This window comes from Eutrigla gurnardus (assembly GCF_963514095.1).
Source record: "Eutrigla gurnardus genome assembly, chromosome: 24".
Taxonomy (NCBI): domain Eukaryota; kingdom Metazoa; phylum Chordata; class Actinopteri; order Perciformes; family Triglidae; genus Eutrigla; species Eutrigla gurnardus.
Window position 1 is genome coordinate 6,490,812 of NC_139935.1, and position 25,808 is coordinate 6,516,619.

Below are 25,808 nucleotides of genomic sequence, written 5' to 3' on the forward strand. Positions count from 1 at the left end.
GCCTGACAGAACGAGAGATAAAATGCACGACACCGCAAGCGAATAAGAAGACTTTTTTAATGGATAATGCGATGTTGGGTGTAGAAGCTCGGTGATGTCGTGAACTATCCCTTTATGTTGATTTTACAGGTCAAGAGGAGTCGTTAAATTGGATAAACCATGTGACGCAACGCTTCGATTTTTGCGAGTGTTTATTAAACAGATTGAAGGCGATTTCTCCGTCATTTACTGGATCGTCTTTTAACAGAATACTTTCCACTCCATGGAGTGATTTCACAACTCAGGCATTCGGCCTTAGGACCGCCCGACTGCATGATGTAAACATCAGCGTTTGACCATTCAGCTCGGGGATTACAGGCCGGCTTCGTGAGTTCCCTGTAAAATAACAGTGGAAATCTCGAGATGTGCACAATTTAGGCAGCATGCGGCCAAAACATTTGATTTTATGAGGTTATTTCGGATCCTAATGACAAAAAAAGGGAGTATGGTGCATATTTAAATCGCCGTAAATACCGCCCGCTGTCACTTTTGTTGCCTGAACTCCCAAACCGCTGCTCCTCCGTATCGACACTCAATAGCAGGGATGCGATACATCAACACAAACAGGCCCGGCCAACTTCAACAGTGGAAAATCCTGGAGCGTGCTTTGAAATTGATATATGATCGCGGACGGGGGCCTCGTCTCAGCTGCGTTTTTTAACCAATTCAAGATGCTGTGAGAAGTGACGGGCCGGCTGAAAGGACGCTTCGGACATTCGTAAACATCGCGGCAGAAGCAGATTCCTGCGGATTGCGACATGCATGTAAAAAAAAAACATGTTTCTCCTCCCCTCCCTTCTATTCTTCTGCTCCTCCAGCGGACCCTCCCTCTTCCTCAGACTATGTAGTGTGTGTTTGTGAGCCATGGTCATACTGGGACAATCCAAACTCCTCCTACAGGACCATAAAGCACAGATTCCAACATTTTTTTAAGGGGGAAAAAAAAGTTTCTCCTCTTTTCTAAGCAATCTGAAGGCTAATTTACTTTTTTTTGCCATTTCTAAAATCAATCTGTCAATTCCCGTTCAAAGCACATTCCGTTTCAGCATCAAAGTTCATTCTCTGTTTGACAGAACAATAGCAACTCTTCTAGCTTTTTTTTTTTTTTCCCGGGGCTTTTTGACCGTAATCGCACCGTCTTCGTCCACGCTTCAAACAGCTTACTGATTAAGAGTCATAAAATACGGTGGAAAACCGCTTATGTGGATCAAAGAGCCCCAGGCACAATCAATCCTATACAAGCGGCGTTTAAATGACTTCAAGGAAGCAGTAATCGGCTCACAGTGCTCATGTTGGGTCTTTTCATGCAGAACATATGGAGAAAAACTGCATCCGAAATGACTGACGTGATCACAAAGAGGTAATGCAATCAGAACAGCCACTGAGCTTGCAGGACAGATTCATTTCCATGGCAACTGATCAGATTCTTTGTTCCAACATGTAATCCTTGATTCAGCACATTCAAACTTTATCATTTATGTATTTCTACCCTCACAATTCTCAGCCCGAATGACGTGCATGCAGCTGATTAAATAGCCGAGGACTAACAACTCCACCTTCTGTTCCAATAGAGGGTTTTTTCTCTCCTAAGCAACTTCACACAACACCTCGAATGTTTGACCAACCTCACCGAGACGAGATCTGATAAGCGGTCAGCCTCGCTGAGAGCTATTCTCCGCCAGAACAGGTTTCCTGCCGGCCGTTGTAATGCTGCAGGAGTGACTTACACGGCACGACGCGGCTCCTGGCTGACAGTTTAACTGCTATCTCCCCATTTCAGGGCAACATAAGTGTTCCTTAGGACGTTTTGGCATTCTTTAAATGGCTACGGTGGCTATCTGATAAGAGGGGAGGAATGTGGTGTCCCTCACTGTCTCACCCCCCACTCAACTTGTTCACACACAGTTTGTAAAAATTAGAGAACCAGAGCAAAGCAAATGGTTTTCATTAGCTCTAAGTGTGTGTGAGGTCAGCTTGTAGTATTTGGCCACGTGTCGTCGATAAAACTTGTGCTCCATTTGTTTTATTTTCTGGAAAGCCTTGAAATTGTTATTCAATATTTTTGGATTATTGTTGATGCACATGCAAAAACTGTTAGTAGTCTTAATTGAACATCATTTCTTCACTAATAACAACGTTTCAATGTCTCCATCCTAATTTGCGTAAAAGCACAGCTGCTTCTATTTTGAAAATCTCCACCGGAAGCCGCGGCTCACACTCGCCAGTGCGCTCCCTGCCTCTCCACTCGCTCGCTTCAGCATCTGCCTCCGCCAGAGTACCACGGAGCGCGCGGCATGGCTCCGTTGCGCATTACGCACTACGGTGTCCTTCCTGGCACGGGCGGCTTTCAGACACGCGCACGCGCTCAAGACTGGCGCGGACACATCGGCGCGTAAACGGCGCCGCGGCGACTTGACTCGAGGGTGTCCCGCTCGCCTTGAATGTGGAAGAGGGAGAAAGGCGCAAGTGGCTTCGTGGAGACTCTTGTTTTCTCCGCGCCGACGCGCGCACACTCCCCCCCCCCCCCCCCTTCTCCCCTTGGACTTATAACGGGATAACATTTACTGCATCTCTATTTTTTTGTGGTGTTTACTATATGTGGATACTTTCTGCGGGACCATGGGAGACTCCGTGTTCCTCGACAGGCACAATTCCTATCTCGTAAGTACTCGCTTTATTGGACTCGTGGACTGATAAAGGCGCTTCCATCTTCTGTTGTTCTCCTCGCGCGTGCACGCCCGGTTTGCGCGCGTGCTCGTGCGAGGAGCAGAGACAGCTGTTGCATTTCCTGCATGAATAAGGAGTGTTTGCATGTAGAATTTAAAGCATATATTGTGATATTGTGCATGAAAAGTGCAATAAAGTGAAATTTGAAACTGAGCAGAGAGGGGAAAAAAAAAAAACAGGGGGGCCTCTATGTGCAAACTTCCTGTGATGGAAGGTTTTCGTTGACATGTGCACGAAACACACATGACCACACATGTTTCCTGGTTTCACAAAGCGGGGAAGGCCTCTGAAAACCCGCAGTTGTCGCGTTTGACACTCTAACCCTCGCAGCTCGCCGGCCACATGAGGGCAAAACACACGGATGTGGGTCAAGGCCGCGGCGGGCGCTGAGAACCACGCCTTCGGAACGAAAACCATCAGCGTTTTGGAGCCCTGCTTGGCAGAGTGCAGAACAGGTTCATTCACATGTGGCAAAGCGGGCTGGTTTACGTCTCGGGACACCTATTTAAACATCCACACATGCTAGTGTTTTACCCCTCCTCTCCCTCGGTGAGGAATCCTCCGACCGCTCCAGCGGTCTGTCTCCTCTTTATGAGCAATGTTTCTGTGGCTGGAAGCCCCCGTAAAGCTACGAGCGCCGGGTTGGAAAAACAATCCGATTTTCTTTGGCCCGGCCGGACGCACGTTGCGGTCTAGATTTGCGCGGCGTGAAAGCCCGATGAGGCCGCCTTGCCCTCGCCAGAATGGTTCTTGACGCAGCTCCTCCACTGAAGTGCACGTCGTATTTCAAGTTGAACGTCATTTGATGCATCTGGGCTCCTATTTACTTTCGTGAGCTCATAAATACATGATGGAAAAATGGGACTTCAGAATGAGTGATCTGATTGGAGGCATCAGGGATACGAATTAAGTGGATTGATCGCTCGGTTCCCGTCCAGGAAGGAGTTTTATGAAGATTTTAAGAGCGATACACAGATTTTTAGTCAGTGCAAGTGAGATTTGTGACGTGCAAAGGCATTCCTCATCGAAAAAACACATCCATGCAGCTGCGATGAGCAGATCAGACTGCACCGGAGTCGTGAACCTCTAATTAGCTCAGGCAGGAAATACAAGTCGCGTTACGGCGGCGTCAGCTGATCCGACGCATTTGATAATTATGGCAATTACTTGGAGACGAAAGTTATTGACAAGCAGACAGTTGTAGGTCAGAAATAATAACGTTGTCACCTGGATGTCTCAGAGAAAATTAATGAATCCTGGACGGGAGCCAGCAGTCGTGATCTGGAAACTTGTTTGGTTCCAACTTCTGCATTATGCATGCGTTTGGGAATCTGGTGCCGGATGTGCATTTTGCAGCTGAATTGGGAAATGATTGATTTTCTCATTTGTGTTCATGCTGCTGTTAACACAAGGGAGTGTGATGTAATGACATGTTGTCCTTGTGTCCGTCTCTCATCGCAGACCACACATATGCAGTGTCGCCCCTCTAATCGTCCAGGGAGCCTCTTCATCCCGGGTGCAGCTACCTGTTTAGACACGCACCGACCCCCCCTCCTCCTCCTCCTTTTGTTTCTCTTGACATCCGACTACCTTCCTCACAAACCTTCAAATTCTTCCTCCTGTCGCCCAACCCCACAATGAGGAGAGCAAACATTTCACGATGCGCTGCGCTCTCCTTACCTGCCGATGCGTGACCTTGTTCTACTGCGGCGGGTGTGTTTGTTTTACTCCCCTGCCACTCCCAGTGCAAACAGCTCTGGCAGGGGGAAGAAGAAGAAAAAAAAAAGCCCCAAAAGCCTCTTTGGTCATGCGGCGACATTATTGATTCATACAGATTGTGGTGAATGCCGATGCTGGCCGATCCGGGGTCTGTGATGAACAGCTGGGCTCATGCATGCGTGGGCGTTGAACATCTTAGTCATCAGCACAGCGAGTTTATTTACATTGATGGCAAGTTTTCCTCAGCACACTCTGACCCAGAGGGAGAAGTTAGCAGCGGTGGACATTTTGTCCGCTTAGTTAGGAATCCACACATGACGAAGAAGTGTGCTGTGTCCTTTATGCGGGGCTTGTTGACCTCCTATCATACGTGCTTCTTCACGTTCCACATTCTCCATGACAACGCCGCCCATCCCTCGTTTCTCTTTCTAGACCCCGTCGAGGGGGGAAGGCACTTGTTTTATTATCAACAGCGAAAGAGAAGTCCGCCCTTCCCCAAGACTTGACTTTTTATGGAGATGGTCGAAGGCTGAGGGGGGAAAAGCAGAGCGGAGGAAGTGCCGGAGAGAAAGTTCTGGCAAGACCTGATTTGCGGTTTTTGCTGAAAGGAGGTGTGCTACCAGAGGAGTGGTTCCAACGACGAGATATGGGATGTTCTCGAGCGTGATTTACAGCCGGAGGTGTTTCTTTCTTCGGGGAGGGGGGTTAGGGGAGTTGGGTCGTTAGGTTCAGGAGAAGGTGAGACGAGTGCAACGTCGGATTTGAAACTACACCCTGATTCGCTGCAAAACGGTCCAATTCACTAGAATCAAGACAGAACTCATCAAAGTCACCCGTCCTGGGTATTAAAACACACACTGAGATGGATGCATCATGAGTCATGCACACACACACGCGCGTGAAAAGGCTGAACTTGATGGTAAACAATCAGAACAGATCGTGCCGTCCGGCGGAGAACTCCCTGCTCTTCACTTTCAGCACCTCAGACAGCTGTTGCTCGCCGGTCCTCCATGGCAACGCAGCTGCGCCAAAACTAGCTGTTAAATCTCAGCAGGATGCACACACACACACATTTAGTATCACTTATTTACATCTCACGGCGGTCTTAGGAGGACAGTTCTGCATGAATCCGGCAATCAGGGATGTGGCATGCTCGGGAAAAAGTGAAAAAACGAGATGCACTGATAGAATCTGATGGACAGACGATGAGGAAGGTGGGAATCAAATTCCCAGTCTTGACATCTCGTTGAAGGAAATCTCCAGTCAGACGAGGAACAACACTGACGACGCCAGTAATAACACCGCGTTCTGTGACACACAGCTGGCCCGTGTGCTGTTTCTACTCGCAGCGGGCGTGTGCACATCCACGCTGCATGCTATGCACATATTTGCACGCGGGGTGGTGAATGCGTGTGCCCATGCATTAAAGGGGGCGAGGGTGTGTGTGTGTGTGTGTGGAAGAAGTGTGACCCGGGTTCAAGGGTTCTTTGACTGAGACTGGATTAGCTGCAGGGCTGCCACGGGAATGTGAGGATCAACAAGTCTGATACACACACACACACGCCCATTTCATTATGGCACACTCACTATTTAGCTTCCACTCTATTAATAAGCCTGGCGTGGGTATACATGCACGCTTGACATCTTGGTCGTTCCCCTCCTGCAGTTGTAGGGAGCTCCATATGTCTCAAGCTTTTCTAAAGAAAGAAGACCAAAAATAGGCAAAAATGCGACAGGAAGAATGAATGAAAAAGGATGGGAGAGTCCTCAGAGAGCGTTATCACCATGTGGCAGTGTTTCTAGGAGAATGATGAGACTATCTAAACAGGCAACAAGAGGAGCTGTCAAACTTTCAGAAAAACAGGAATATATCTTTTGGAAATAGCTCGCCGCGGTGACTGAAAGTTGGCATTTACAAGCGGCATTGTCCGACGCCAAATTGTTGTTTGAAAATATTATCGCAAGCCCCGTCAATCTGATCTGATAAGTGTGTGTGTTTCAAACTAATCCAGTTTGCTGCTCCAGTGAAAACAGTGAATAGTAGAGCCGAGATTAGAAACATGTTTTTTTGCGTGCGCCGCGAACCATAAAGGTGCATTTCACCGCTTTATTCCCAGCGCTACAATTAGCAGCCTCGAGTCAGAGACGTTCCCGCCCCGATCGTGTCCGACGGCGCATTCTGTAATTAAAACTTGCGGTCCCAGCTTTCCCCGCCGCTCACCGCTAAGCAAACCTGCACTTAGCAGACGCAGCGAGAAAGAGTGACTTTGTTTGAGTTTTGATGCTGTCACGCAGCAGCGCCGGCGGGGAGGTGTGAAGTAGTTTATCACGTTAATCAGCCTCTGTTTAAAGTCCCACACCTACTTGTGTTGTTAACACTTTATGGTGTTCTCTCTTCACACACACACACACGGTCAGTTGCTGGTTGGTGCGTCGGGCACTGGAGCGCTGTACTCCTCTTTCCGCCAGGAAATCAATAATAGACCAGCTGACCCCACTCTGACCTGTGCATGCACACACACACACACACACACACACATGCAGTGTCACATCCCACTGTCCAGAGAGAACAAAGCATTGTGGGGCAGCGGCGGGTGTGGCGTCGGTCTCCAGGAAGTCACGCCAAAACTTCCTGGACTGAAACGAGGCTGATGGTTCCAAGCGGGGATTTAATTGCTTTTGAAGTGTTTTCTCGGACAGTTCAAGCTCTGATGGGCTCGGTTGTATTCATTCAAGTTTCACCCAAATTCAAAGAACTAGTTCCACAACAAAACTGCAAGGTTTTTCCTTCTGGAGACTGAATCTAAACATGGAGAGACATGTCCGATATGTGACATAAAAAGCCCATGATGCTGCGCTTTTATAAGTATCGGGCTTGAACAATAGGCAGGGCCGTGGGGCTGAAATCAGCCCGATCATACATTCCGGTCATGGAAGACTCAATCTCCATCGGAAGCGACAGAGTCAGCATAGACTAGACCTCCTCCTGCAGGAAGGGCCCCGGGGGATGAAGAGGGGCCCGCAAATTGACGGCTTTCCTGAAGATCAGCCCTCGACCAGACATGTTGATGCATTCAAACCCACATCCCCCCCCCTCAAGAGTAGCAGTACATGTGCAATCCCACTCATCAACATCATGCGGATTCTGAAGAGCAGACCAGCAGGTTATAATCCCTGCTCTTTAACTACCGCACAGGATTAACTGATGGGGGGTGGAGGGGGTGGGGGTCTGGCACCCATGTGGAAAATAAAGAGTCTTATGGAGACTTTGCTCTGATCCTGCTGTGTTAAATGGATACGGTGGAAGAAGCACAGAGAGGGGGACCGAGGGAATGTGCTGTACTTGTGTCGGCTCATGTTCTTGCCACTGGGGTGAAAAATAAACCAACTATTCCCTAATAGGATTAACATATTAATCTAGCACACACTCACATCCATGACAAATAAAGGCCGAGGCGTTAAGTAAACGCACTCTGATCTCTCATAAGACGTCTTCAGATGCAGAAAGTAGAAGAAATGGCTCAGGATAACCGAATCCGTCAGAGGCATTATCTTAAATGGCAGTTGTAAGCCTGCTTCCTCAAAAATAACAAGAAAAAAAACTATTCCTCCTCCGTGCAGTTGTATTTGCACGGACATTTTGAGAGAGGAAATCTTCTTGGGCAAGGATGGAGGCCCAGTATGTGGTTGCAAAACCGCCCTTTCCACTCAAACGGCCACAAATGTGTGAAATCAAGTTTGCCGTGAAATTCGACAAGCAGAGAGAGAGAAAAAAAAAGTATGATGACACGAGTTGCATGGAACTTATTATGCGGTTCGGGGACATCCAAGAGCTTTGGTTGTGTTGAAGGCGAGTCGATGGGGGAACGAGAGAGTCGCCGCGTACGTCGCTTTCCCACTTTAACATCAGAGGCCTTTTTGGCACAGATGCCAGTTCTAATCTCCAAATCTATTTAACATTCCAGGATTTATGGAGTGGCACATTATTTCTCTGGGAGCGTGTGTGTGCCGGTTCTCACGGTGCTGACATAGTAGTGGGACCAGCCTGCAAGAAAGGGTTTGATGGGAAAGGATTGCCCATGGGGCTACTAACCCAAATATTTGGACCGAACCAGTGCATGTAAAAAATGTCTATCTGTGTCAATGGAGGCAGATTATTGATTACAAATTGGCATCTTGAGAAAAACAATAGCAAATGTGGAATATTCAATTTGTGGTATATCCATCAGTTTCAGGATTTCATTGGTTTCTGAGGGTGGCCTTCCCTGATTGGCTGGAGCTGGTTCCTATCCCAAAATGCAAGTTTGCAATATCTACAACTAAAAGCACTATTTGGAGTGGAGCATACTATGCATTATGCATTAAATGCCAAACGTGCACATGCACACATACTGGATTAGTAATGATTAACCAGCTTCATGAGCTCAGCCGGCTAGTCTGGGAAGAGAGAAAGGGGGAGCATGCATCGCGTTACAGTTAGGATGTGTGGGTATGCTTCAAAAAAACAACAATGGGGATTTCAGATCTCTCCATACTCATCTAACAACCTTAGAAATGGAGGAAAGGGCAGATTGCTGAGATCGCCTGGATCATCCCAAGCAAATTGTGAGTTTGGAAGGCAAAGTAGGTGCATGTTAAACACACCCTGGTTTCCCTGCAGAGACCTTTTTTTACGCATTTGGGACAATAATACAAACAAGTTGCGGTTCACAGTCATAAGTTATGCTTTAAAATCCCAGAGAGAACATCAATTTGTGGTGAAAAACGAATAATTTCAAGCGCTCTTCACCGAGAAATGACGAGTTAATTTGAAGCAGGAGTTTCCTTTTGACACACATTAGAGATTCGTTGTAGTTTGAGCTAGAATCAGGGAAAAGGTTAGTAGAGGCAGCGTTCAGCGGTGCAAACAGGAGCGAGACGTCTCCGTCTGCCAGCGACAGCTGACTGCGTGTCATCGGGGGTCCGACTCCCCCTCCACCCATCGCTTTAAAGCCGCACCACGCCGCCACAGATGACCTCAACTCCTCCCGCTGCTATCGGCTGCCGTGTTGACACAATACCTGATTCCTCTTTGCTTTTCGCAGCTTATGTAACCGTTATGCAAGCTCCCCGATTCTTCAAGGTCGGCCCTCATTATTGGCCCTTCAGGCTGCGGGCCCTTCATATTAATCTGCCTTTTACGCCGTTTGAAGTCCGCCCCGATGCTTCAGATGTGCCTGCCAATGATTAGGGGGGGAATATTTGGAGCACACTCTCCACGTTGCTCATTATTGCGACGGAGCCAGGGAGCCCTCATTAAATGCAAAGGCGGACGAAAGAGGAGAAAAAAACAACAGTGTGCGGTTAAAGATGATATCCAAGCTTCATTTCTCCGCTAATGTGAAAATAGGGTACATTTTCAGCACAATGGCGCTGGCGTAATCATGGCTTTTGTTGCCGGAGCGTGACTCAGATGGAAATGATGGACTGATTGTCCTCTGTTGCATGCTGGGAAGGTAAATACTGGCTCAAAAGTGCAGCTTGTGCTCACCTCTAATCGTAGCCGGCCTGTGCCAAAACCTATTATCGCGAAAAAAGAAAGTTACCGCACTGTAATCAGTCCAGCACCGATGAATATGCATGATGTGTGGGTCGACACGCAACCAGGTACGTCTCGGAATGGATGGTATGATAATTGCGTTTCCAACCTCAGTGGAGGCTGATAATCGCCACATTCTTACAGCCAATCACAGCCCCTGATAGCTTTCACGGCGGGGTTATGTAGCTCACGTGTGGGCAACTTCCCGCCTCAGGCAGCCGGGACGACCCAAAACAGGTGGAGGGGCCTATTAAATCGTTGCATGTACACACACACACACACACACACACACACACACACACGGTGCTCGGCTGACAAGTGAGGGTGGTCACTAATTACAAGCAGATGTGAACCTTGAGGAGGTTCCAGGTCAGTGAAAGCAATCTATTACATGCATGCATGAAGCAGACCTGTAAAAAAAAGACATACAAACACCCCCCTCCCAAAAAAAAAAAAAAAAAAATACCAGTGCATTCCTCTGGATCAGTGTTGTGGCACAGAAAACTTTGCTCAAGGGTCATTTAAAGCCAGCTGTGACGCAAAAAAAAAAGGGGAATGGAAACAGAAATGGTCCTTTTTGTGTCTAAAAAGGGATCTCATGCATGGAGACGAGTTTAAACAAAAGCCGGTGTTTGGAGAACACACATCTGTAGAAATCAGACGTTACCTGCGACATGTAAAACGCTGGTATTCCAAACTCATTGTACTTGCAGGATTTTCACGCCGCACCGCTAAAGCCGCCGGATTAAAGGCTTTCCAACAGGTTTTGTTTTCCTGCAAAGAGGATTTGCATCCATTGTCTCCATTTACTGTTATGTACGGGCATTTCTACCCAGCACTTGAAGGCAGCGTGCATATGCATGTATTACTTTGAAGGGAGGGGATGTTTACACACACAGTCGTGTCACCAGATGGGGACCGATAATAACAGTTTTGTCAATGCGTTGCCACGGCGCCTGAGGGCAATTATGGTCGCAGTGATGTCTATGGAATATCAATCGGCAAAGGGGGAGCTGCGTTGTCAATACTTTTGGGAAATAATCTATGCAGTGCATCATAGCAACCCCACTGAGTGTGTGTTGCCATAGGAATATCTCTATCACTTCTTTTGCTTTTCTGTGTATGCGTTGCTACGGAAACAGACATATTCATTTGCCCGTGGCCCTTTTTTTTTCTTGCGCTACCGTCCCCTCTGTCTAAAATAGAACACACAGGAAGCGTTAGTCATAACTGCCAGTCAGCAAAGTCACATGTGACGGTGACAATGCAGCGCTGAATCCCTTGTGTCATTGTGTATATACATGTAATAAAGGGTTTGCAACACCTAAATCACGCTTTGCATTCCTTCACACGTGGAATCGTTTTCCTGGAACTCCCGTTCGTGATTTATCGCGGCTCCTTGTTGCATGAACTGTAGCAAAGTGGCAGAAAATAAGTGTTCAGCAAAACAACAAGTGTGGGGGGTTTCGATGGCTCTAATAAATACAGGGGGAAGCTGATGAGTGAAGGCGTAGCAACCGGCTATATTTTGGAGACAAACATTAGGAGTTAAAGGATGGCGACAGTCGCTGCGTGGCAGATTTGTCTCTGTAGAGGCTTCTCAAAACAGTGTTACGTCTCACTAAGCGTCCACGTCATGCTGAGGTCGGCGGTAATTCATGCTTTGGTTGTATGTTCCGCAGACACGGGCAACCAATGAGTGAACGGATGGATTCTGAGGGCGAACATGTGATCGCGTTCCCCTCGAAGGGTTGGCGATTGGTCGTTATAACCTTAACTAAAGCGACCACTTGATTAGATGACTGTTTCTTCATCTTCATCTCTACTTTTGAATCGTGAACTCGGGATGACTTCACCATGGCGATCGGCTGCCGTGTTTGCATCTGCAGACTTCAACGCTTGAAGGCCAAAATATGACTTTCCACTCACACTGTGTTTGATCTAATAAACGTGCAAGCAAGAAATCTCAATGAAAAATGAACATTAATAGAGATATTGTTGGTATATTTAACTCATTCGTCAAGAATATACTATCAAAAACTTGTGCATTCAGGATTTAGCCCCGCCCCCTTCCCTCCGCTGTCAGCATTCCACGGGTTTCATGCGTTGACACTCAAGAACTGAAGCTCATCCATCCCCTTCAGAGATCCTGCTGGGCAGGACCAGCTCGACCGAGGAGAGGCCTCTTATTTAACTTTTCCAACTGTTTTTTTTGTTAGTGTGTGCAGGCATGTGTGTGTGTGTCTCCTCAAGCTGTGTGTGAGGTCAGGCGGCAGGGAAAAGGGCTTCCTCAGCCAGCGATAAGGAATGGCATACGCACAAACAGCTGTGCTGGATGAAAAAAAAAATGGAGCGCAACATGCAACGTGCACACACACACACACACACTGGGCGTCTCTGTTGCTTTACGCCACTGAGTGGGGTCAAATAACAAGAGGGTCGGAACGATGGGGGCTAAATCATGGAAAAGCAAACTGACACAAAGTCTCCAGTCTTTCTTGGAGAAACCCGTTGTTTTTTTCTGGAAGATGGCGACGTGATTAAACCCTATTTTTTCCAGGTGCAAAGTGATGTGAAGTGGCTTGAAACGGGCGCGACATAAAGGCCACATATAAACGCAGACACATTAGAGCACACGTGTAAGCCCTCTGTCTGGAGAAGGCATTAGAGACACCGCAGCAATGTGTCCTCTCCTTCTTCCTGACCTCTTGTCTCAGCAGACACAGAGGAATGCATGACCAGAGATTCAGACGACTCCAGCGTTCAAAGCGAAGAGGGCTCTCTGGCTCTGCGGCAATTCATTACTATTCCCTTTCCATTCGATTCCACCTTGATCACAGATTACGGCCAAAGCTCCAACGTAAACCTGTCTGCGGCTGAAAAACGAGTGCCGTGCGTCAGACCGCTTTTCTATACGCTCTGGCCTCATACCAGCCTCCTCCACACATGCATTCTTACGCTGGTTTACGTGTGTGGAGAGCATATTGCAAAGCCATCAGTGCACGGCCACTTCATGTCCTCACTTGCTCCTTTTTTGTCCGTCTGCGTAGGCTGCTTCTAATTTATGCAATCCGTTTGCACACATGGTGATTTTTTTCTCACGTACGATCTATAAGATATATATCTACTTTCCAGACTGCTGATTGTTGGTTGTGCTACATGTTATCTAATTTCCCAAGAATCACATAACAGCCCGCCCCCAATACTAGTTTATTACTCAAAGAATACAGAGGCCAAAGTTGACTTTCACATGCTTCAAGTCCAGGGAACCAGAAGATTAAAAAAAACTTGTTTTTCAAGATGGAAAAGCTGCAGTGAAGAGGAGGATCATCATGTTACCTTCCATATGTTGTAATTTTACCCTAACGTGAACTTTTTCTCCCGTAGGGTGATTTCACCTGGAGCAGCCTGTCGGGGCGGAGCGTGCGGCTGACGCCGGTTGCGATCCAGAGCCTGTCGGAGCTGGAGAGGACCCGGCTCCAGGAAGTAGCCTACACCCGTTTACACCAGGACTATGATCTGGGATGTCAGATAACCGTGCCAAAAGGTGGGAGCGTTTTTGAATGGTTACACAATGGTATCGGTTTGTTTCCGAACGGGTGAGGTTCAGCATACTTCAGATAGCATCAGTTTCGATCGCAGATCGCTGGTCATGATGTGACTGTTGACTGTGCGTCTCCGGAAAAAAACGCTGTACAAGCCTGCGCTGCCACTTCTAAGTGTCCCATAAAGAAAACCCAAACGCCAGCCTTCGACCACATCCTCTTGTCATCCCTCAAGTGGATTTAAGGGAAGTCATGTATGGTCTATGTTTGGGGGAAGCTGTTACAACACACGGAGTTAGAGGTAAACCATACTTCACATTGGGATCGGCTGCTTCCTGTTTGGCGGGGTGTCTGCTGACCCCTCCCTCCTCGTAAGGACACGCGACTCGCTTCCCGCTGCTAAAAGCTGCGCAAATGCCCTGGCCCTATCTGGAAGTGAAACAACTCTATTTTGGTCTTGTAAACCAAACCATTAAATAGGGGTTTGGAAAATGACAAAATTAGACAAATTAATCCAGCAGAAGTAGGCACCGCTGCACTGGAGCTGCTGAAGTCGGCGGTTTGTTTGCCACGGGGCCTGCCCATGCTAAAAATGTCTACACGCATCTACCGTGTAGATAGAAAAGAAAAAATAGACCCACTCCATTGAAACAAGGGAAACTTCATAATTTCTATGAATATGTATTCGGTATGCTAGCTTGTATAGCCTAGTGAACCCCAAAAACTATGCATCCTACATCCCCCATCATGCAACTCAGTAGCATATTTCCACTTTCAGCTGAATAGTGGGTCTTGTTATAAGAATGGTGGGCCCTGCGCTGCGTGTGAGTGGCCATAGCAGCAGTGTAGTGCAGCCAGTGGATTATCCGGGGCCTTGCATTCCAGCTGAAGGTTAAACCTCTCCCCACCATGATTTAATACGTACTTGTCTGTGTTGCTTATGAATTCCAGAGCCCCTAACAGCCGCCATGTGCTAGCGAGGGAAATATTTCAACTCGTGTGTAAGAGTGTGTGTGTGTGTGTGCTATTTCAGCGCCGCTAATGTGTGCTTTTCAGCCCTGCGGTTTCTCATCTTCATCCCAGTGCCAGGGGTCATGTTTCTAGTGTTTCTTCAAGAAGGAAAAACAGGTCGATAGAACCCGGGGGGAGGGGGGGACGAAGAGGGATGGGACGGCGGTCCGGGGAGACGGTGAAGAAGCATCAGACAGTTTCACAACTGGTTGGGAGTCGGACCGGCATGGTTTGGAGGTTTGGGGGATTTCCGGACGGCTTTGGGAGTCATCTGTCAAAAATCCAAACCATTTCCCATCTCTGCGTCTCCCTTCTCTTGCTCCATGCCCTCCCTCTCCATCACAACATCTGCTTTCTTTCTCCCGTCTCACATCGCTGTTTCCCACCTATACACCCGGCGATGTCATGTCCTCCTGACTCCGAGCCGCGGCTCTTAAAAGGACACGCACGTTTCTCATATATCACCGCGCTGGCGTACATTTTATCCTCAAAGACCGGCAGCGATGTTGAACTTGTTCAGATTTGTCAAGACGGTTGGACACATGGGGGGAAACCGAAGCTGCCCTCTGACGTAACAGGCTACCACCGAGCGTGTTGTTGCGGCGGGATGAAGTTTCCCGAAGCCCGCAAGTGACTCATTGGATACAGCTGAAGGGGAACATCTGGGGGTTCAAACGGAGGTTGCTAAACCAGCAGATCAAAGACTCTCTGACTCGGGTTCACAGTGATCCGATGTGTAAAAGACTTGGATCCCGAAGAAAAAAGACAAAACCTCAGAATGAGCGAATGTTAGCTGCGGAGGTTTCCCCAAACTGACATCCTGACTCGACTTCCAGATCCCCCTGATCATTAACCAGCATGTCCAGTGGTCGTTCATCATGCTGACACACACAAATATGTATGGGCACGATGCATCCAAAAGAAAACCCACACACTAACCAGCGCAGATGAACAATATGAGCGATTTAATATGGTTTTCCTGCACGCTAATGCCGTCGCTGAACCTGTCTGACGTTTCGGTTAAATGGATTCAGGTTCACAGACAGCTTTTCCCCCCGTGGCTAATTTATGTCTGCATTCCTGACATAAGCTTATTAGATATAATAAGCCAGATAAGATAGAGCAGATATGGAAACCATTTGTTTCGGATGATTTATGTTCTTGTTTTTTTCCTCCCCGACTGCAGATGGACAGAAGAGGAAAAAGTCACTGAGGAGGAAGTTGGACTCGCTAGCGAAGGAGAAGAGTAAAGACAAAGGTACGCCGCTGATGCTTTCAATCCGTCTTTGTCTAGTATCTCGCCGTCCCGCCAGCGAGACAGCGGTGGTCTCCGCCCCCGCACGGCAGGTTATAACAACACAAGTTTCTGTTTACTGGGCTTTGACAGTTTATATTTAGCTTAAGTGGAGGGACTCCTTGTAAGGGGACTGTGGCTCTGAGAAGCAGCCACTCGGCTGCACGGAGCAAAGCATATTTGGCAAAAAGAGAGTCTCCGTCAAAAAGGAGCGGGAGGCACAATGCACTGGACTGATCCCAGGGAAGCAAAATGTGCTGGGTTGATCCCAGGGAGGAAAAATGTACTGGGCTGATCCCAGGGACGCAAAATGTACTGGGTTGATCCCAGGGACGCAAAATGCACTGGGTTGATCCCAGGGACGCAAAATGCACTGGGCTGATCCCGGGGAGACAAAATGTGCTGGGCTGATCCTGGGGAGGCAAAATGCACTGGGCTGATCCCAGGGAGGCAGAATGCACTGGGCTGATCCCAGGGAGGCAAAATGCCCTGGGCTGATCCCAGGGAGGCAAAATGCACTGGGTTAATCCCAGGGAGACAAAATGTGCTGGGTTGATCCCAGGGAGGCAAAATGCCCTGGGCTGATCCCAGGGAGGCAAAATGTGCTGGGTTGATCCCAGGGAGGCAAAATGTGCTGGGATGATCCCAGGTCGGGTTTACAATAAATAAATACGCACTGGTGGTGGTTTTCCCTTAGCCTGCAGTGTTCTCATGTGACTGACTCATGTGGTACAAATGAGTCAATAATGGCGATGACATCACTCTAGTGAGTGCAGTTGCTTTAGTAAGTTAACATAATTGAGTATATTTAAGGAGTTCATACATTATCATGCATAAAATTGCCCTTTTTTTGGCATTAACATGTACGGCTCCAAACAATGTGAGAAACAGCTGGAGGATTATATTGGGATGATGATGAAGAGGCTGCTACAGTACGTCACAGCTGTGATGTCTGAAAGAAACCTCATGTTGTATGGTGCAACTGTGCATATAAGAGCGAGTTATTCCCAGTATCTGGGTAGAGCTCTGAGTCTAGATGAAGGAGGGTGCTACCCCTCCAGAGCAGATGGCTCAGATGTACGCGTCGTCTAACCTGCCAAGCAGATTCTAAGTTTAATTTTCTCCCAGGGTCCCTGAACACAAAGCCCCGCATTTCTCTGTGAAGCAAGCTCAGCCCTTTTCTCCGCACGGGACAAACATATAGAGAAGGAGATTGCTGGCCACAGTAATCCGATACTTTACTATACTTTATTTAATATACTGTAAAAAAATCCTCATTTAGAAGGTTTCTGAATGTCTGCATGGACTTCAAAGACATCCAGCTAATGCAGACACACTGCATGGGACATGTAAAGAGTAGAACTGGAAAACCAAGACAGGCCTGGGTAATGTAGATTTATGGAAATGTGACATGTGGTCTGGCAGTGCATGCACACAGTGAAGTGCTTTGCATTGCGCCGGGCATGTTGTGTATATATATGTGCACGTCTGCGCGGGTTACATAAGCCCCCCGTTAATGCTGCAGAGCAAATTCCTTCTGTCACAGCGTTTCGTGGTCATGTCGTTCGGGAACAACACGGCTCTCCACTTGTGCTTGTGGAATTTCCCTGCCTGTGTTTTGCCTTTTCCACGCATCCACTGAACAGCTGGACTGCTTTTTCTCAGCTGCTGGGATTCGGTATAATTGAATATATAGCCTGCGATGGCCCGGTATGACATCATCTCTCTCTGAAGCGAGCCCCGAGTGCATAGCTCCCGGGTGACTGCATGCCTCAGCAGAACAACACACATTTGCAAGTCCAAAGTTAATTGCTACGCTTTTGCTCCAGCGACTTTTTCAATTTTCGGACGCGACTCCTTGCCAAAGCAAACGCCACTCGGCCTCACGTCATACTTACAAATTGGGGGAAAGTAGAACAAAAGGGATAGGTTGCGTACATGCGCTTTCTAAAAATGGCCTGCACGGGGGGAACACGGCATCGCTTGCGGGTGTGAGCAATCAGAGTTGTGTTATTTCGGTTGAAAGGCACTAGAATTAGTGGTCTGTCATAGTCCGATTTTTGCCAACTTCCCTTCTGTGATGTCTTATTTTGGAAAACAGATGTGCTGTAGTAGTGCTTTAAGAGTTTTCACCGACATAGTAAACATGTGTTGTGAGGCTTTTATCACATGTAAAAAGGCACGCTCTGACAAATGTAATACGTTTAATTGGATGTGGAGTTCCCAGAACCTAGAAGCTATTTTTGGAGGTTTCTAATGGCTGCAAACTTCTTGTCTTTTTGCCCTCAATCCCTTTCTTTTCCCAGAATGCATACCCCAGGCCTTCAGTATAGGGCTCTCCCAGGTCATTGCTAATGACAGAACACACAGGCAGCGGCAGGACGGCTATCGTCAGGACCCTCCACAGCGCGAGGAGCACAAGGACTCCTCCGACCTTGTCTCGTCTATTTTACAGGTGGATTCTCATTTTGAACTCTATAGAAGGAGACACATTCTACTGTATGAAACCCGAATGCAACTCTGCATCTGTCCTTGCAGTTTGCCACCAAGCGGCCGTCCAATAAGGAGTTATCCAGCAGTAACTCCTCTTTGAGCTCCACTTCGGAGACGGCCAATGAGTCGACATCACCCAACACGCCCGAGGCTGCACCCCGGGCACGCAGGAGGGTGAGACTAAATGATACACTCAATCCCAGTCTGAGCCACGGGAACCTGGGAGCAGCCGTGGGTTATTATTCTCTTGACTGATTCCCCAGGGAGGCATGTCGGTGGACTCCATCACGGACCTGGACGACAACCAGTCGCGCCTGCTCGAGGCCCTGCAGCTCTCCCTGCCGGCGGAGACGCCGAGTAAAAAGGAGAAGCACCGGGACAAAAGGCTGAGCCTCAATCCCATCTACCGGCAGGTGCCGCGGGTGGTCGACAGCTGCTGCCAGCACATCGAGAAATACGGTGAGCGGCGACTTCCCCCACTTCATGTGTGTGCGCCCGTCTTCTGTTTACGACAGGTGCTCCAGACAGCTCGTCCTCTCTAGTCATTGCATTTCCCCCCCCTCCTCCTCCTCCTCCTCAGGTTTGCAGACTGTGGGGATCTTTAGGGTGGGAAGCTCCAAGAAGAGAGTCCGACAGGTGAGGTCATCCGACTTACTCCTACTCATTTATTATCTATTGACTGCAGGGAATAACAGTAGCAAAAGTTGACCAGGTCACTTGGAGGGCCAACAGGAAGGGAGGCCGTGTGGGCGTGTGCGCCACCTCCAATATAATGTCCATTGTTACGTGTGGAGGATGTTTCTGAATCCCCCTCTTCCTCCCTTTTTGTCCCCGATCCCAGCTACGTGAGGAGTTCGACCGCGGCATCGACGTCCGGCTGGATGAGGAGCACAGCGTGCACGACGTGGCCGCTCTGCTGAAGGAGTTCCTCAGGGACATGCCCGACCCGCTCCTCACCAAGGAGCTCTACACGGCCTTCATCAACACCACATGTGAGCCCCCCCTCCTCTTTCTCTCTGGCGCCCCTCTTTTCTCCCCGTTTTAACCCACATCTGCGTTGCAGTGTTGGATCCAGATGAGCAGCAGAATGTCACTCAACTACTGGTCTACCTGCTCCCAGCATGCAACAGTGATACGCTCCACCGCCTCCTGGAGTTTCTGTCCACCGTCACTGACCACGCCAACGACCGGCAGGACAAAGACAGACAGGAGGTGAACGCCGGAATCAAAAAGTGTGAATGAATTAAGTGAAAACGGGAGGAAAAAGGCGAAATGTCGTCGCTTTTAGAGCAAAAACCCTTCTGGGCAACATATTAGTGTTTTGTTTTTCTTTGTGTTTCCGCCTCATTGGGAGGAAATTACCACAGAAGTGATAGGAATCACTGTGTGGCTGGTGTGGACACATCCATCCAGGCTTGAAACAGCAGCGACTCCTTTTCAGTTAGTACTACTGCATGTGTGGAGAGGGGGGAAAAAAAGTTAAAAACAGTTCCAGAGGAAGCTGCGTGAAATCAGATAGATTGCCTCACGTGATGTCACTTGAGTCAGCAGAGAAAAGGGGTCAGGATAGAGGAAGTGACATCACGCTCTGTGATTGAATGTATTATGGTCTGTATTTTTGGCCTCTCTGCTCCCGTCCGTCCCTCGGGACTGGGAGTGGGGAGGGAGGAAGCTTGAGAAGCAGACATATGAAGTTTCTCTCTTAAAAAAAAAGACCCAGCAGCCCTAAAAACAGATTCCCGCTGTCGTACGCTCCGTCACTTTGCGTGTGAACACACCCCATGTGCCACTCCGTCCATCCTTTGCTCAAAGTGATAAGAACGGAGAGAGGGGGATGTGACAAGAGGGATGAGAAAACCAACACGGAAGGAAGGATGGAGGGTGGAGGTGTGGAGAAGCGTCTGTACTCGTGTGTCTGAATCCGCAACGCTTTATCCCTCCGCAGATCACGGGGAACAAGATGACGTCCCTGAACCTGGCCACTATCTTTGGCCCCAACCTGCTCCACAAGCAGAAGAGCTCCGACAAGGAGTTCAGCGTCCAGAGCTCGGCCAGGGCCGAGGAGAGCACGGCCGTCATCGCCGTGCTGCAGAGGATGATCGCCAGCTACCAGACCCTCTTCATGGTGAGTCGCCGAGAACGCCGTCCTCACTTCCTCCTCGTCGTTCTGAACGCGGTGTTACTTTCCCGACATTCCTGCGAAGGCTTAAAGGAAGACAATCCCTCCTGGCTCGGCAACAATGGCTGTCTTTGGTTAATGAAAATAGCTTAGTGGAGAGAATGAAGAGGCAAGAGTGGAGTCAATAAAGGAAGTGAGAAAAAGCAAATAGCGTGCGAGATGATGGATGGATGAGGGGTGCTTTTTTTTGGCCCCGAAACATACCTGAAGCTTTCCGTAACAAAAGCAGAAAATTCCGGTATGATCGCTTCCATGACGTGGCCGTTTTTTCTAAAACACTTCAGACAGGCAGCTCAGGTCATTCCAGGTCCGAAACCATAAACTGTACTGTTTTGTAATCTGCCACCGCCGTTCCCCCGAGGCCTACATTCCTGCAGTAAGCCAATGAAGAGCTATTTATCACGTATACGGCGTTGGACCTGACCCCGGCTCAGCGTTGGCGGGTAAAACAAGATTTGTAGGTTTTATGAATGACGTCTGAACGTCGTTTCATAACCCGCTTATGTCTTATTTTCAAGGCGTTGCGTGATGAGAGCCCTCCGTGATGTAGGTGTTTGGACAGTGTTGCGTATAACATTGAGGTAATTAGCCGGAGATCAGATGAAGAAGTGCACTGGCAGTGACAGAAGGGATCTGTTAGACGAGGCTGGATTCGGGTTAATGCAGTTCATGTTGGAAAATAGAAGGATCAAGGGGGGAAAAAATATATTTCACTCAAATTCCTTTTGTTAATAGCTAACGTTGTTTTAGGTGCCTCCTGACCTGCAAAATGAGGTTTTGATGAATCTGTTGGAGACGGATCCGGATGTTGTGGACTACCTTCTGAGAAGAAAAGCATCACAGTGAGTTGTGCTTCAAATGCATGCGGTCCGTCTTGTTTGTGTTTCCCGTTTAATCCTTCCGTCGTCGACCGCAGGAGTCCCGACCTGTTGCAGTCGGAGGAGCCGTTCTCCCTGAGCGAGCGCCATTCCTCCAGCGACTCCAACAAGGTGTCCAGCGGCGAGGTGTCGCCGTACGACAACAACTCCCCGATCCTGAGCGAGCGCAGGGGGGAACCGGGAAGCCCGGGCGAGCCGCTCTTCCGTGTCCCGGAGCAGTACACTCTGGTGGGGCAGGTGGCCGGCTGGGGCAGGGAGTCCGGCGCTGACACCTGGGGCTCCAAAGGTGAATTGATCATTGGGTTTTCCTGATGTGATCTCTTTATTTTTTTAGCTTTCGATGTTTGATTTCTGAAATCTGTGTGCTGTTGCGATAGATGCGATAGCAGAGGAGCACGCCAACATCTGGGGGACGTGGCACACCACGCTAAAGCCGGCGCTCAAGGAGCACGCACACACAGGTACCTCATCAAAGAGAAACATTTGCATATTTTATACTACTGATGTGTGTATCCCTCGTTCATTTATTGATAATTACACCGCCGCTAGGTTCCCATGGCAACATGTCAGAGGGAAGCTCCCGCAGCTCACAGGAAGGCCTCGACGGACTCCATAGCGACGGCAGGCAGCAGGCGGCGCTGCAGCGGACTCAGACGGCGCCCGGCGTCGGCGAGTGCAGGCCCCACCCCCCGGTCTCCAGAGTGTGTTCGAGCCCTCACTGGGAGTCGTCACAGCCGCGCCTGCAGCTCAACGCCAGCCCCTCGGCGGGGACGCCGCACCTCAACAGCAAGCAGAGCCTCCACCGGGCGGGCGGACACGGACTTAACCCCACCTCCGGACCTCAAGGCCACGCGGGCCCCGGCGACAGCCACCCCCTCCCCCCGTACGACTCCCGCCATCGGCTGGCCGGCTCGCGGAGTTCGCCTCAGCTGGCGGCGGCGGCTCAGCGGCCCCCCCTGCAGCACGGGAGGCCGAGCGCGGCGCAGAGCAACTCGGCCGAGAACCAGACGGCAACGCGCGGCCCGGAGTGGCAAGACTGGCAGAGGGACAGGTGGCAGATCTGGCAGCTGCTGTCCTCGGACAACGCCGACGCGCTGCCGGAGACGCTGGTGTGATCTCGAACCATCAGCTCAATCTGGAGGAAACTCCAGATCACACGATCAAACCCCTCCGACGACAATCGGCCAATATCCCCACCTTCTTCGTTTTCCTCTCAGCCTGCCTTTCATCCACGGGTTTCCCATGAGCCCTCTGCGCTTCTCGTGCATCCCAGCGCCATGGCGTCGTTTACGTGCTGCTGCCTTATCGAACGTGTACATCCAAGAGCCACTAGTATTTCCTGTTTGAAATGGATGTTGCTTCTGTTCCTCGCCCATATGTTTGGATTTGATGCCCACCAGAAATACCTCTGTAGGACCAGCGGCCAACACGTGTTTGTTATATTTTCAATTCATCTTTTTTTTTTTACACTTTTTTTTTTCTCCACCATACAGACGCGTTAGTAACTGCTGCTAAATGTCGACTCTCTTGTTGCGTACTGGTCATGTAGCTCAGCCACACCTGAAATCTGAATTACTTTTCAGACTATGTTTGATGTCAAAACATACATGAACAATATATATATGTGTGTATGATTTGCCAATGTACTAAAAGTAAGGCAGCCCTCTAAACGCTGGTGTTTGTCTGACTGCTGTTATTGAATGTAGAATACTTCACTTATGGTAAAAAAGTAATGCTAAGACCTAATTATAAAGCACTTGGCTGTAAGTGTGCTTACATGTGCTCTTGCCATGGTGGGAACAATGTGCCTGAGGCTCCTTTTTTTTGTATTTCAGGATATTTAAATTGTACAGTTGTGGTCATTTCATCCAGTTGTTCATTTCGGAATAAAACGACTTGCGACGTCTGCAGGTGTCAGGAATTTCAGCACAAATAAAAAATAGAAAGAGGAAAGAAAGGGTTTCATCAGCGGGATGATGACATGAGGCTGAAATCAAGTTTAAGACTCTGATATTTAGTAATCATATCTGCAAGGGCAGATTATGTCTCCTAATTATTTGATTGCAATATTTTTTTCTGTGCTCGTAACCAAAAAGCAGCTCTCCACAAAACAGCATCCACATGAATAATCCCCTGACTGATCCGTGTTATTATACCCGTCATGCTCGACTGAATAGCCCACCTGAGTGCAGACTTGTTGCCCGTCTGAGAGGCTTGAAGCTCTTTTCCAGGAATCATTCAAATTCAGAGATACGTCATGGTTCCACAGCGGTCCAACTGAGGTGCTCGGGGCGGGAAAAAATGATATTTGTCATTTCAATTCCAGTATTGTTGCTAATTCAAGGAAGGGACATGTTTTTTTTTTTTTTTTTTTTAACTACACCCACAACCAACCACTCCAACTTGTCAGTCAAGTGGGTATTTGCTGGCAAATATTTCACACGCACTCAAGTTATGGTGTAAAATTTGCTCAATTTGAAGTCTTCTTTGGGGAGAGAGCCTCGCAAGGATTGTGGGTAGGCGTGTGGCGCCATCTACCGTCAGACCGTGTGTATTAGCATGCTGCTGCTTCCCACAGTTCACTGTTTCAACGGGATCCATCGTTTAGCTCGTGATTATAATAAGCACCTTTTATTCTTTTTTTTTTTTTTGGTGAAAATGTGTGAGGAAAAACGTGCCATAGGTCTTGCTCTTAAAAGATGTTTCTCCAGTGCATTGCTCAAGGTTCATATTTTGTGAATTATTGTTTTGTATTACTATTTTCTGTTGAGTGTTGTAATATATAAATACAATATAACATTTTTTTTTTATTCATGAAGAAAACAAGAAAAAAAAAAAAATAAATAAAAGAGGGAATAATCCAAATGGTCCTAGCTTTTGTCTCCCCGAACCGAGACCACGTCCGTCTTGTCGACTCCACTATGAATCTAAGGAAAACGTAGTGTTCTGGTGTTTTACTGTGCGTGTTTGTCGGTGGGGTTTACTGGGTCCAAGTTGTAATGGAATGTCTGGTAATTGCTTTTGTACTGCGTGTCATCATCAATATGCTACAATGGAATTAAATATGATAACGTTTGTGCTGTTGACGTCAATGCTTTGGAAACCAAGTGTATTATATGGCATATTATTACTGGACAGCATGCAATATGACCTCTCTTTACATGGGACATGGAGAGCAGTCAGACTTCTGTGGCCTCATTTTACATTTATTTGTAATTAATCAAAAGTAATCCACGGCTAAATATCTTTTGTTGTATGAGGAAGTCACTCGATCCAAAGGAAGGAAGATATCACAGCTGTATTTAACCGGCTGTGATGATGGCACTTTCCCTCATTTTTACCCAATGAAGCAAGTGTCAATGTCGGTTAGCTTCAGTTGGCAGAGCAAATGGCAATCGTCAGTGCTGCTGCGGAGCTTTCTGGCTTGTAAATGAGCCGAGGTTTCTGGGTAAAAGAGACCATGAGACCAGTGCAGGGCTCCCTCACTCGTCTTCCTCTGCTTCTGCACACTTTCCTCTTGTTGCTTCTTAAAGATATCAAGGCGACATATAGAGGCTGCTGGTAGTTAGGAGGTGGGAGATCGGAGGCTCCTTCAGCAGCCAGCATATCGGTGATAAAAGCAACGTAAGAAGGGAGGGTGAGATGTCACCCTCACCCCTCAGCCCTGACGGCTGCGGCTCTTGCCTTCAGCTGCGAGGACGGAACTCACTCGCCTGGAAATGTCAGGCAGTTTCAGAGTCTCGCCTTCGAGAATGTGTCGGAGCCTTATTACGCCCGCAAAACACACACGTCTGCCGGCGGAGCGGAGAACAGAGGCGGTGGTCTGGTGAGCAGCGGAGTGAATGTCAAGATGGTCAGCTGAGTCACCGCTCAAAAGGGAGGCAGGAGATGGAAACGCCTCACCTCCACCAAAAAGACGGTTACAAAACGACAAAAAAATGGAGATTATTGTGGAAAAACGATGTATGTGATGCAGGGTTACTTCAAAAACTGCAAGCCAAGGCCTCATGTAGCTGCTGTAGTGGTCTATATACAAGTTACACAATGAATATGTGTTGTAACTTCCCAAATCCCCCACCAGAGGTCAGTCAAGAGCCTCGGATCGCTATTTGTGAAGCAGATGCAACATTTGAGACCTAATTTGTCGATTTCAAATCCCACCAACACCAACACCGACGCAAATGAATTCAACAAAACTAGTTAAACAATTCCAAACATAGTTTAGTCCAGAACAAATATGTAAAAAGGCATCTAGTATGGTAATGGTCTTCATGACGGAGAGAGACAGGGAACGTGAAAAAAAGAAGATTAAAAAGAATGGCTTTTGGTTTCAAATCTCCTCAGT

General features: G+C 48.3%; 1 protein-coding gene across 2 annotated transcripts in view; it reads left to right on the forward strand.

Annotated features, from left to right (window-relative positions):
• The window catches only part of LOC311009961 (rho GTPase-activating protein 6-like), a 38,302-nt gene extending 13,763 nt beyond the window's left edge, over positions 1-24,539 (forward strand). The window contains exons 1-14 of one of the 2 annotated variants that reach the window (XM_084004428.1): positions 2,302-2,700; positions 13,451-13,610; positions 15,806-15,877; positions 18,220-18,368; positions 18,452-18,580; positions 18,670-18,865; positions 18,987-19,042; positions 19,248-19,398; positions 19,470-19,618; positions 20,352-20,531; positions 21,336-21,427; positions 21,502-21,749; positions 21,841-21,924; positions 22,013-24,539. In XM_084004428.1, the coding sequence (XP_083860554.1) occupies positions 2,659-2,700; positions 13,451-13,610; positions 15,806-15,877; positions 18,220-18,368; positions 18,452-18,580; positions 18,670-18,865; positions 18,987-19,042; positions 19,248-19,398; positions 19,470-19,618; positions 20,352-20,531; positions 21,336-21,427; positions 21,502-21,749; positions 21,841-21,924; positions 22,013-22,578 (2,274 nt within the window). In that variant the 5' untranslated portion in view covers positions 2,302-2,658 and the 3' untranslated portion in view covers positions 22,579-24,539. Of the gene's footprint in view, positions 1-2,301; positions 2,701-13,450; positions 13,611-15,805; positions 15,878-18,219; positions 18,369-18,451; positions 18,581-18,669; positions 18,866-18,986; positions 19,043-19,247; positions 19,399-19,469; positions 19,619-20,351; positions 20,532-21,335; positions 21,428-21,501; positions 21,750-21,840; positions 21,925-22,012 lie in introns of those variants that run through there. The other variant, XM_084004427.1, reaches the window with a different exon arrangement.
• The last annotated feature ends 1,269 nt before the right edge of the window (positions 24,540-25,808 follow it).